Source organism: Aulonocara sp. 'chitande type north' Nkhata Bay, linkage group LG17 (assembly GCF_057382095.1).
Source record: "Aulonocara sp. 'chitande type north' Nkhata Bay isolate Kocher_YH1m ecotype deep benthic linkage group LG17, A_spYH_male_GT1.1, whole genome shotgun sequence".
NCBI lineage: Eukaryota > Metazoa > Chordata > Actinopteri > Cichliformes > Cichlidae > Aulonocara > Aulonocara sp. 'chitande type north' Nkhata Bay.
In genome coordinates this window covers 41523191-41536865 of record NC_141360.1, presented here as the reverse complement: position 1 = coordinate 41536865, position 13675 = coordinate 41523191, and the positions used below count along the sequence as shown (strand labels likewise).

At 43.1% G+C, this 13675-nt stretch overlaps 1 protein-coding gene across 2 annotated transcripts in view; it reads right to left on the bottom strand.

Annotated features, from left to right (window-relative positions):
* rabgap1l (RAB GTPase activating protein 1-like) overlaps positions 1 to 13675 on the bottom strand; it is a 95276-nt gene that overhangs the window by 25593 nt on the left and 56008 nt on the right. For both annotated transcript variants that reach the window (XM_086268310.1, XM_086268311.1), the window contains exons 15-17: positions 7281 to 7355; positions 5903 to 6028; positions 2758 to 2901 (exon numbers count right to left, since the gene is read on the bottom strand). In XM_086268310.1, coding sequence (XP_086124436.1) covers positions 2758 to 2901; positions 5903 to 6028; positions 7281 to 7355 — 345 coding nt within the window. The remainder of the gene's footprint in view (positions 1 to 2757; positions 2902 to 5902; positions 6029 to 7280; positions 7356 to 13675) is intronic.

Genomic DNA, 13675 nt, shown 5'->3' with positions numbered 1-13675 from the left:
GCCTAAGCAAAGAGGCCCAGACCTCCCTCTCCCCAGCCACCTCCTCCAGCTTGTCCGGGGGAATACCAAGGCGTTCCCAGGCCAGCCGAGAGATATAATCTCCCCAGCGTGTCCTGGGTCTGCCCCGGGGCCTCCTCCCGGTGGGACATGCCTGGAACACCTCACCCAGGAGGCGCCCAGGGGGCATCCTTGTCAGATGCCCGAACCACCTCAGCTGGCTCCTTTCGATGTGGAGCAGCAGCGGCTCTACTCTGAGCCCCTCCCGGATGGCCGAACTTCTCACCCTATCTCTAAGGGAGAGGCCAGCCACCCTTCGGAGGAAGCTCATTTCTGCCGCTTGTATCCGCGATCTCGTTCTTTCGGTCACTACCCACAGCTCGTGGCCATAGGTGAGGGTAGGGACGTAGATCGACCGGTAAATTGAGAGCTTCGCTTTTACACTCAGCTCCCTCTTCACCACGACGGACCGGTGCAGCGTCCGCATCACTGCAGCCGCCGCACCAATCCGTCTGTCGATCTCCGGCTCCCTTCTCCCATCACTCGCGAACAAGACCCCGAGATACTTGAACTCCTCCACTTGGGGCAGGAACTCAGCAGATATTTTGTGTAAATGACTGAAACACTGAACGGAACAGCACATTATCCCCTCTCTTCGTCTCAGTTTCCTAGTTTCTCTGCAGCTCTTCTGCAGGAGTCTCCAGAGCTGAATGTGTCTGATCTATGGATACTGGCCCACAAGTCTGTTCACTGTTTGTTGATGCTCAGTGCTCCGCTTCTCTCTCTCAGCTTTCCTCTCACTCAACCAGTCGAGGCAGATGGCTGCCCAACCTTAGCCTGGTTGTGTCAGGGGTTCCTTCTGCAAAAAGGGAGCTTCTCCTCCCCGCCGATGCCAAGTGCATTCTCAGGGGTGAAATCGCCATCGTTAACTTACCATGTAACGTGCCATGAGACGACACGGGATTATATTGTACTATAGAACCACATCCAAGACTGTTTGGCAGTGTGTGGGGTTTATTCGTCAACTTAACTCTGAAATATATATTTTTCGATATATACATATCTGAAACGTATCATATAAAGCTCCTCAGTGACGCCCGTTATTTCTGGGAATAACGCTTCTTCTGTCACGCAGATTTTGTAAGATGATAAGTGACTTGCTCATCGATCGGTATTAGGTCAGGTGGCCCTGATGATATTAGATCATTGATAGCATCGACCCTAAAAGGCCTGAGCAGAAGCATCGATGCTGTGTGCCCTTTACTTGTGGCCACTGATAACCGGGAAGTGTAGTTTGGGCTCGCCGACTCCTCCCTCACTACTCTAGTCTCCTTTCACATTCCAGAAGGGCTCGTGGAAACTGATTTGGATTTGCACGGCGGTAAAAGCACCAGCAGCTTGGCAACATCGTGTGACTCTCCTTCATAGCACAGCACTTGCTGTTTTTGTTTGGTTTTTTTAAAGGGTCAAGGTCCAGTTTATTTATACAGCACACTACCAACAGGCCATGCTGCACAAAGTGCTTACAATGTAAAATACCACTACAATAAACAAACAACAATGAAGCAGCAAAATATAGAAAAATGAATAAAATAACAACTAAAACCAAACTGTTTAGGTCAGCGCGAGTTAAAAGCAGATCTGCGAGACAGAAAGGTGATTTATTTTTTATCTCATTAAGATGTTGCACTTTTTTCCCCCCATATGTCATATCCTCTTAGTATTGTATGAAAATGTCTTCTTACCCCGTTTGTACAAAATCATCTCTACACATATCATGATGAACTGTATTTCCGTAATTTCTTTATACATTTGAAGTGACCACAAAAGCCAATTATTTGGCTTCACTAGATATCTCAGGGATCTTTGTCCATGTGCCAAAGCTTTTTTTTGTGCAGATCTAATATCAGGAGGAAGACTATTCCAGAGTCTGGGACCTGCCACAGAGCAGGCCGTGGAATAGTTAAGGTTAGTTTGGACAAACAAACAGGAGCTCAGACCGGTGAGAAGGGGCTCGGCCGTTCAGTGATTTTAAACAAAAATTACGATTTTAAATTGGATCGTGTAAAGAACAGGAAGTCAGTGTGGAGAGGCCAACACCGGGGTTACAGGCTCCTTCACTTTAGTGCCAGTCGCAGTCGAGCAGCTGCATTTTGGACCAACTGGAGACGGTAAAGAGAGGCTTGGTCCAAACCAGATACAGAGAACTGCAGTAGTCCAGTCGGCAAGTAATGAACACATGAATAACACGTCCAAAGACATCAGCTGGAAGGTGTGGCTTTACCTTGGTTCACACAGTTTAAAGGAACATCAAGGTGCACATTGAGGTTTTTAACATTTGCCTTACAATAGGGAGCTAAGGGTCCCAGAGCCCCGTCACTCTGCTTATTAACGATTAATGATCGACGGGTATTATCTGACAACACACCTGCCGGCTGAGGGCTGAGGGGTAATAAAAACTGCTTGGAGGAATATATTTCTGTGGAGCTAGCAGAACTTGCAGCATACATTACTTCTGAGCATTTTCCACATCACAGCAATGAAGCCAGGCATTTTTAGAAGAGCTGTTTTCAGCAGTCTTTGTGGACATCCAACCCTCTCCTCTAATACCCTTCTCCTGACCCCTCGTAACCGCCTTTCTATCCACTTTCAACTGATTTCCTGTTTCCAGACAGTTGAGCATCGCCTTACTGGACTCTGGACAATGTAGACTAAAGCCCTCTCCCCATGTAATCAGTATAACAAGTGCACTGACGTTACCTCGCAGAGCAGCAGGTCGGTGATGTGAAAAACCATGCACAGGGGGAATTTGGCGGTGAAGAGCGTTAGGAACCACTGGGAGGCGTACATGTGTGCCTCCAGGTTCAGGTTTTGGAAGTGGGACCACAGATCTGGAAGTTGTTCCTGTAGGAGAAGCAAAAAGGGGAACTTGTGAGATAAAACAGCACTTACAAACAGATAAAGATGTGGCTCTGCTTGTCATTTCAATTTTACATTATTTCATTTTTGCTCCTGTTTTATTAAATCATGCTGTCTCACTGAGATGATAATCTCTCCCAAGAGACCCACAACTAAGAAAAAACTAAATAAATAAATACATTTTAAAAAGACACATAACATAATACAGTATTATATCACAGCTGCCAAACAGACCAGGAGATTGGTTTGACATTAGACATGTTTTTAATGTTGTACAGAAAAAATACAATCATACAGTTAAAAATCTAAAGACACTAAAATAAATGTATTTTATTTGTGTTCTTAGTGTTTTTACAACCTTTGTTCCAGTTACTTTTAGCTTTGAGTGTTCGAGCACATACAGTGAACCACAGAGTTCATTGGACAACACTTATATCTGACATCATAATGTATTTTTCGGACCATAAGGCGCATTAATCAAAACAAAACAGTCAGATAAGTCAAACTTTACTCAGCTCATTCTTCTTGCTTCCTCCACTTCAGTACCATTGATTCATTAATGTTGAATTCTCTGCAGCTGCTCTATTCCCATGTTGTTGCACTATATTAATGACTAACCTCGTATTGTGGATGGATTATCTCAGTTGTTCTCCTGACTGAAGTTTGGTCCGTTTACAGCATCCTGCCATGCGATTACATTTGTCTCTAACCATCAGGAACCTTCACGTTAACTTTTATCAAGTGGAAAAAAGTTAGCGTTCATCCTCCAGCTTCACTATGCTAATGTTGTGCTAACATAGCTGTGTTGCTAGCGATCACGTAGCACATCATTATATAGCAGCTAGCCCAAGTTCAGTAACCCTACAAACGTCACTGCTGTTTAGTTTCCTGTCTTCATTTATGTTGGAAGTGATAACAGAGCTGTACGTTTGAATTTTTCAGAAATCTCTCAGTCAGAACATGCTATATCATGTTTAGGTGGAAGCTAGTGAGCTAACTTCCTGCTAACTTCTAACTCTGTTAAATGTCATAAATTCTGTTTTCATGGATGCCTGGATGTTAAACTTAATTTTTACACCTGGTAAAGCAGCAACGCTGATCATTTTATTAAAGATGAAAGAATTTAGACAGTTTTTAACTCACAGTGATGCCACAGCATTTGTTTGACTTTGGGACCTGAAGATGACAGAGTTTAGGACCCAGATTCAGTATATTCCTTATTATCTATAGCATTAGATATCCCTTCAACAAGTTCCATCACTGCCATCGAAGTGGACCTTTTCACTCTAAAGCCATATTGGTTATCACTTAGGAGATTATGCTTCTCAATATATTTATCAAGTCTATTAACAAATAACTTTTCTAAAATTTTTGAGAACTGTGGGAGCAGTGATATTGGCCTATAATTGGTAAACTGACATCTCTCTGTTTTTATGGATTGGAATAACTTTTGCTATTTTCACTTGTGAGGGAAACACACCAGTTCGGAAGGACAGATTACAAATGTATGCGAAAGGCTGCACTATACATTCTATAATACTTTTAACTAATATTATGTCAATACCAAAACAGTCAGTGGACTTTTTATTTTTAAATGTCTTCACAATGTTAATTATTTCTCTATGAGTTACAGCACCAATAAACATGGAGGACACATTCTGAGTAATATGTTTATTTAGGTCATTATTATTTCTTGACTCTGGAATTTCTTTTGCTAAATTAAAGCCAACATTTACAAAGAAATCATTAAATTCATTTGCAATGTCTTTAGTTTTATCAAGCACAATATCTTTATCTTTTTTTAAAATAATCTGGATAATTCTTATTATCTTATTATTATAAAGCACACTGTCGATTTTTGAGAAAATTAAAGGATTTTAAGTGCACCTTATAGTGCGGAGAATACGGTACTCTATATTATCAGATGGTATCATTGCACTGAGCTAATGTGATTGCACTAAACCAACTGTCTTCATGCTGACGGGCGACTGCTAGCAGAGGCAGGACGGATTTAGGCGCCAAGATCAACTCGGTGGATTTAGGTTGTAATACCTGAGTGGGATGGGACATCAGCACTCATTATCCTCAAAGGAGAAAAAGCCTACACAGGCTGCAAATCTATGCTCAACTCTGAAATATAGATTTTTTTGTTTTAATGAAAGACAGGCGTCAACAAGGCAACATGTTACAGTCCAAATATGACACAATAACTGGCTACGTCCTCTAAAGCACGAGTAGACTCAAACTTACCGAGTTAAAGTCTTTTTCTGTTTAGTGCACTGGTTCATGCATTTAATCAGTAATTATTAAACAGCTCCATTATGAGGAAAGTACCAATGCTGGAAAATGAAATCTAGTGTAAATGAATGGTCCTTGAGACTGGTCTGTATCACAAGTGAACTTCATGGCATTTAAGTCAAGAAGCAGACAGATGGGATCGATTTTAATGTCGAGCTGTAACTGCACGGCCTCTGAGCCACAATCATTCAAATTTCTGCAACTAAGTAGTGAGATCAAAAAATGTGTTGCAAATGACCAAAGACAACAAAGGCAACTAAGTGGAAAGAGCTATTCCCGCATGCTAGGTGACTCGCAGCTCTAACAGAGCTCGTAATCAGCAGCAAACTGTCCTTGATTTGTAAAAAATGAAGGTAGGCCTGAGTCCTGTGTAAAAACAATCACGTCCAAGCTGAATCCACTTTCCAAAAACAGCTTTTAAAATACTCCCAAACACAGTCAAGACTGATATATGCTTTAATCTGAAGCTTAACCCAATTCATATTTACTCATTTCACCGACTACGGTCCAAAGTGAAGCTTATTAAGCTCCAAATAAAAAGTAGCCCAGAATGAGGGAGCAGGTCGTGCACAACAGCAACATGACAGACAAAACTAAACCTACAAACAGAAAGCAGTGTGATGCAGACCGTCCTTCCTGTCGGGGTCCCATTGATTGATTTAAAAATGTAAAAGGTTGCTCGACTAACCTGCATCAGCCTCTCCAGCTGGTAGAACTTGCAGTGAAGATCTTCAAAGTTGTTCTTGTAGAGAGCTCTCAGGCCATATTCATACATGATTTTTACCAAAACACAAAAGGCCTGCTCCTCGGGCATCTGAAATCATGTGGATAACCTCAATCAGCAACACTTTGGAAAAATGACAACAGCTAAATATCCGAAATGTGTTCCTGCTGACACAAAAGGACAGAGCAGCTCCCTCGAGAAGACTCAAACATGGCCGTCACCTAACAGTGGAGGGAAACAGTGCAGCTGTGGAAGATGCGACTAAAACAAGTTTCATGTGTGTGCATGTGTGAAGACGAGGAGCAGGAGAGAACGCTTAACGCTGTGCTCGTCTCTCGGTGTGTGCACGGCTTCTCTCCTTCACGTGCACGCTCTCACAGACTGTGAGGTGATATTTAATCAGAGTGACAGTATGTGTTTGGGACTGAATGGGCTCCTGCAGGTAAACCTGAGCCTCTATTAATATTCCTGACATCTCCTCTATAACCTCTCCCTCCTCCCTCTATTACACGCCGCCTCCTCCTCCTCCTCCTGTGTAACCCCTCTTTCTTACACTGCTGCTGTCCCCTTTATCTTTACAGCCTTCTCCTCCTCTATAACTTTTTCCTTGTGTCCTCCTTCTGCAGCCAGCTCCTCACCTTCACATGCCTTCAACAAACGTGCAGCTCTTGTGCACATCTCTCCGACCTCATCCCTACTCCTCTCTCCCACGACATCTCACTCCTCTTTAACCTCTGCTGCCCTCGCCATTTGGACTTTGACCAAACTTCCACAGCTCTCTTACCCCATGTGTCAACTCCACTGTCTGTCCTTCATGTGTCCTCTAAAAACTTGCTCACATCAAATTTGAGGTAATATTTGTACAAAGTCACTTTACACACAGCATGCAGGTACTATAAACATGGATTTGTGACCTTGAACGTGTGTGTGAAAGGAATCGATTCTCTCACTCCTTCTCTTCATCCACATCATCTCATTCAGTGTGTTATATTACCCTGCTGCTTTATTATACTTTGTACAAGCCAGGAAACTGTTTGTAGAGACAGTAAAGTCTCGGTGCAGGAGCACGCTGCTCGTGTTAACCTTGATCATTTGTTTGAGTGCCATCTGCAGATGTAGGAGAATCAAGGTTACATTTAAGCAGCGACAGAAAGCTTTTATTCTGAAAGCCAGGGAGAAACACTGCAGGCAAATTCTTTTGCAAATGCACAACGAGTCTGTGTAAAAGTCATAAATGAATATGCATGAGCACAAGCATGTGTTTAGCAAACAGTGCTAACTGGTGCATTGGATCATCTGATGTACAGTGAACAGCTGATGGATGGATGAGAAGTTTACTTACATGTAAGAGGAGAACAGCAGCGAGGAACGACTGACCCTGGCAGTAACCAATTTCCTCATCGTAGACCGAGTAGGCCTGCAGGAAAACAGCAAATGACAAAAGACAGAAACCAGTTCCATTAGGTTCCTCCCATCAGCAGCACGAGTATCTGAGTCAGTTTGCTTAAAATGCAAAATGCAACAGCGTAGTGTTAAAACCTTTATTAAGATCATTTCTTGTACTGTGCTGCAGCCTGCTGCTCGCATTAACCATAAAACAACTTCATCAGCCACAGCTGAACAAGCCCAGTGTGTTATGGAGCAGCTTACATTGTTCTGAGCCACCAGCGTCAGTCTGGTGCTACATCACCTTCCAGCATTCAGATTCAGTGTTTTCAGAGTCGGATGCAACTTCACTGTTCTGACTTTGTGCAGCTCTTTCTGGAGCTTTAACATCTACCATGTTTTCTTGCATCTAAAAGGAAAAATCTAATATTTACCTGTGAAAACTCATTAGCTGGCAGAGCAAAACCCTTAGAGCCGAAAAATCTGCATCGTTGAGGCCACATTTAACAGTAGCACAGTGCCATTAAGCTTTGATGCGAGTATGAGGTTTGGGGCCAAAGTGCTGTGTAACGAGACGATCAGCCACGGTGAGAAGGCATTAACAGTACAACTAGCTGTTTGTTTTAAATAAAAGCTGACTTATTTTGGACCCACCCAGGTGTTAACCAGGCACACTGGAACTGATAAGAGTATATCATCTTTGCAATTGACTGGACGCCGCTATGAGGGTTTCTGTGACATTGCTGGATGGTTAAGACTTTATTTATATTCAGGCTTAAAAACAAAAATCCGTGTTCCCTTTTATTATCCAGGTAAATCAGGAAACCTAATAAGATCTGCTGACAACTGCTATCTATTACCAAACTTTGCAAGCTCACAGCAAAGGAACCCACAAACTGGACAACAGAAAACTGGAAAAAGGCTGGCTGGTCTGAAGAGTCTCTGCCGCAGCATTCAGATGGTAGCGTCACAATTTAGAGTAAAAACATGAAAGACTGGATCCTGATTTGTATCAGCGGTTCAGGCTGGTGATGGTGTGGGGTGTATTTTCTTGGTACTAACTGAACATCATTTAAACACCACAGAGAATCGTTGCTGCCCGCGTCCATTCCCACATGACCACAATGAACCAATCTGATGGATTTTCCAGCTGAGAAATCTGCAGCAACTACGCGAGGCTATCATATCATGTTTCCAGCACCTTTTTGAATCTATGCCACAAATAATAAAAGACAAAAGGGGGGAAGTTGTACCTAACTCACAAGTGTAGGTTAAAATACACATAAGCAGAGCTACAGGACGACGCTGAAGTATAACCGAGTTGTCCTGAAAAGTGTGTTTCTTGTGACTACATGGACTGGTAACATTTGGTTTTAGTGAAAACACTTAACAAATAATCATACACCACTTCATCTTCAAAGCTTGGTGCCTTGCTCATCTCCAGTTAGTCTCAGAACACCAGCATGTATACACGGCATTACAGTTTTGCTGAGCTAAACCCCCCAAACTTAACTCTATACATCCAAAATGCATGAGCAGCTTTAAAATACTAGAATCTCTTTCATTTACCAATAACTTAAGAGCGAATGAGAATCCTGCCTGTTCTCAAACGAGGGCGGAGTATATAATAGTCTGGATTGCATAAAACTGTCATTTCAAACTGGCTCTGCACATTTAAGGTCATATTGTGTTAAGCCTGAACCAGCTGGTGTTGTCCAAAAGAGTGCTCAAACTCATTTCACAGGCTGAGAAACAAAACCCACAGAAAGAGAGACGACCCACCGGCTGCAGTCACTGTTGTATGGATGTCTTTCCCCTAATTATAAATGACTTTATCATTTTACATTTATGTAAAATTCTGTCACCATTACTGTAAATCTTGCACGGTGGCTTAATAACATCTTATGTGAGGTCAGCGTGCACCTTTGACCTTTGTGAGTGTTTGTGCCAAATCTGAAGAAATTCTTCAGTGTTTCTTCCACAAAATGCAAAACATGTCTTACAGTAGATATGAGAGCTGGCTAGTTAGTCACTAAAGTGACTGATCCAGGAGAATAACCTTCAGATGACCATTCGGGAGAGGCAATGTCTCTGTTGGTAGCTGACACACCCCACCAATCATGTTAATGAGCCAATAGACAGGCTTTTCACCGTGTAAACAAGAAGTGACTTAAAACAATTACACTCGAGCGAAAAGAGCGATTGGACAGCTTACATTCTGGTTTGCTTACACGTGTACGGGAAGACCGGCACTAACACAGGTGTGATCCCAACACCTGCAGTAAGAGGGGCACCGCGTCTATTTTAATATCAATCACCTTGCACTCTTTGCTTATAAGCAAGTGTGCTTAAGTGACATGAAAGCTCAATGTTTGAGAGGCCAGCAGCCCCAGAACTGCGTAAGCTCCCCTTTATTAAGCAGCTGCTCGGCTGGTGAAGCGCGAGGGGAACTACAAGTCCATGAAACACTCTTTAAACCTGTTTTCTTATAATCACTCAAAAGGACGGTAATGGTTCAATATCTTCCACCGATATTTTGGCAGGATGCTCATTCGCTGGCTGGACACTGACTACAGGAGCAGTCAAACATTGGGTTCAAAGACTGTCGCCCCGTTTCCACACCTGAAAAATGAGCGTGGACGTCCAGAGCTCCACAGCTGATCGGTTCAGCTAATTTGGGGTTTGATGTGGAGGTAATGGGGAAGTCTTGTGGAGCTGTCTGGAGCGTAATCTACAAGCTGACATGCTTGATGGAGTGTGGCATTCACACGTCCCCTACTCGGCTGGGAGAAGTGCACGCTGACAGATGGATGGGGGAGGTCCTGGTGGGTGAAATCTAAATTTGTTAGCCTGAGCAGATAATAGGATCAGAGGGATTATTGCCGTCTACGAAGTATGCTCGAATCCTAATATCGAACGAGCAGATTTTTCTGTTCTAACGTGTGAAGTATACAATGGTGGAAATGTGTTGATAATCATAGTATAAAAGTCATAATGTGTGTGTGGTTGCCTCACTGCTGGCAAACAGTCTGAAGCTCCAATGAGTTTAAATTGTTGTTTTCATTTCAGGAAAGAAGCAACTTTAGAAGAGGAGCAAACTCTGATCAGAGTATCCATCACCCGAACAAAAACTAATATCCTGAAAAACATGTGCACACAAACACACCGCATTAATCTGGCTGATGAGCCATGCTTACATGATACCATGTTAACTTTCCCCTCTCTTGGTTAAAGTCCCATTTCCATGGAAACAGAAAATATTCCCTTACTCCTGTATCCAGCATCTGAAAGCTTTGAATCCCAGCACTAGCTCGTTAACCTCAATCTTCTCCAGAGGGCACGCTCAGCGCAACAGTAAATGTTGGGCGTTTTATATCATAGCTTCAGTCAAACTGACTGAAACTGACGATAACTAGGGAGAGACGACGTCCTTCCCTGGAGAATAAAGGTTAGGCTTATTACTGAGTAGGATAGAAAGAGGAAGAGAAACTTTGTGCTGGATCCTCTGTGCCTGTAACCCGCTCATGCCCGAAGATCCAACCAACCTTATCAGCAGCAAATCTACATGGATTTGCATACAAATGAAGGCTAGCTCGCCACTGACCTAGTTGGGTCCAGACTGGATGTTAAACCTTCCTGACAGGTTCTCCCAAAGCGCTGACCAACCATACTCTACTTCTGCAGTGCCAGGAAAACACATGGAGTTCTTCTTCCTCCCTCTAAACCTAGTTTTGATTTTAAAGGCAAAACATACCAGTGTGGGTGCAGCACGAGGCCTTATTCACATCGTTATTTAGCGTATACGCTTTAGATAAGCCGTCTTATTTTCCTCTGTGGTCAGAAATAACCAAACTCATTTCATATTTACCCAAAACCAAGAATCAGATCGACAAAATCTTTATGTTAAGACACAGAATACTGAAATACCTCAGATTCCACTTTATATTGCAGCACAGCCCTTCAGGAGAAGTGTAACTGTGTAACACTGTTTCATGAAGAACGTCAGATATTTTGCATGATGAGCATTTCTGAGACTTGTCCTTAAAATTTTCTTCCATATCATTCGGTTACATCTTACATTAGCGTCATCTGTCATTGTTTCTGTGTTTGTCATACATCTGTTTGTTATATATACTTAGAGCCCGATTTTTTGGACACGCCACACCAGGTTGTTAAATCTAAATTTTCCATTAATCATTTGGAAATTACAGACAATTTTCAGTCGGGCAGGCTGTTTTAAGAGGTTTAGAGTCAAGTCTAACTTCTAACTGACAGTTTGCACAAACTTCTTTACCCTCTGTGTTTAGATGAGCGGTGTCCAACCCCAGGCCTCGAGTCCCGGTGTTCTGCAGGTTTTAGATGTGTCCTTGATCCAACACAGCTGATTTAGGCTACGTCCACACGTACATGGGTATTTTTGAAAACTGAGATTTTCCGTTTTCGTTTTTAAAAAAAAAAAAAAAAATCCCGTCCACACGTAAAAGCCAAAAACGAAGGAAAACGCTGCTAGCAACACGCCAAAGCAGCAGGTGGCGCTATATTCCTATCCGTGTAGAAATGTTGGCCAATCAGAAGTCAGCCTGGGTGGGAAAGTGTAAACAAAGATGGCGCATAGAAGCAGAGTCCTGTGTGTATATGTAAGCATTTAAACACTGCAGACAGTAAAATTAACAGTAATGGTATTTTGTGTAAGTCCGCCATTGTAGAAATTAATTACACCGAAACAATAACGTGGCGCACAGTGTGACGTCAAAAAATGCGCACGCCTTTGATGCTGCGTTTTCTCCGTTTTTCTCGTCCACACGTAAACGCAAAAACTGAGTTTTCAAAAATTTACACCCTGGCAGGAGTTTAAAAATCTCCGTTTTCAGTGACTGAAAACGCCGTTTACGTGTGGACGAAAGGTGCAAACGCATAGAAAAATCTGCGTTTTCAAAAATACCCGGGTACGTGTGGACGTAGCCTTAAATGTCCTGAAGTTCTCCAGAGGCCTGGTGATGAACTCATCATGTGATTCAGGTGTGTTGACCCAGGGTGAGATCTAAAACCTGCAGGACCCCGGCCCTCGAGGCCTGGAGTTGGACACCCCTGCTTTAGCTGAACGAACACTCCTCCTGATTACAGGGTCACACTTTGGACCTTGTCATGTCTCACGGCTTGGGTATCCACATCTCTGAAATTTGTGAGAGTGCGTGTATCTCCGATCATTTTCCTGTTCTATTTTCTGCCACTGCACATTGTTCTGATGCTGCAGTTAAACCTCCTTCACGCCGTCACCGGATCATCAATACCCATGTACCATCTCAGTTTTCTGCTGCTTTTAGCAACTCTGAGCTCTCCACGGTGGACTGGATTGATTCCTTGTGTGCAGAAGATTTAACTGCTCTTTTCAACTCAACATGTACTTCTATTTTGGACCTCATCGCTCCCCTAAAAACACTCCGTCCCAAAGCTCACGCTGAACCCTGGATTACAGACTCTGTTCGTGCTCTCAGGCGCACCTGTAGGTGTGCTGAGAGAAAATGGAAAAAGGACAAGCTGCACATTTCTTTTAATATCCTCAGAGACTCTCTTTCAACCTATCAGAAAGCCGTTAAAGAGGCCAAGTCCTCCTACATATCAAACCTGGTTAGCAGTAGTGTCCATAAACCTCAGACTCTGTTTCGTGTTTTAAATTCCATTGTAAATCCTTACACATCCACCAGCCTCACACCTTCTGCCACCCTCTGTAATGACTTTCTAAAGTTCTTTGTAAACAAGATTTCCTCCCTGCAGTCTGTCATTCCATCTTCACCTTCCAATCCCTGTGTTTTGTCTTTGTGCCATTCTGCCTTTAATCAGTTCGAACCAATCTCTCTCTCTCAGCTGCATGAAATAGTCTGCAAGGTTAAGACTACCAACTGTTCCACCGATGCTATCCCCTCTCGGCTTCTGAAGCAGGTTCTGGACTCAGTCGGACCTTTCCTTCTGGTCCTGATCAATGCCTGCCTCAGTTCTGGTTGTTTTCCAACACCCTTCAAGCACGCTGTTGTTCAACCTCTCCTTAAAAAGCCTAATCTAGATCCATCCCTACTCTCTAACTTAACTATAGGCCCATTTCCAACCTCCCTTTTCTGTCTAAAGTACTGGAACGAGCCGCCCTCACGCAGCTCCAGCTATTTCTTGACAACAACAATCTCTATGAGAAGTTCCAGTCTGGTTTTAGAGCTCGGCATAGCACAGAAACCGCCCTTCTGAGAGTTTTTAATGATTTGCTTTTAACTGTTGACTCTGGTTGTGCTGCTGTCTTAGTAACCTTGGACCTGACAGCAGCCTTCGACACTGTAGATCACAACATACTGCTAGCCCGCC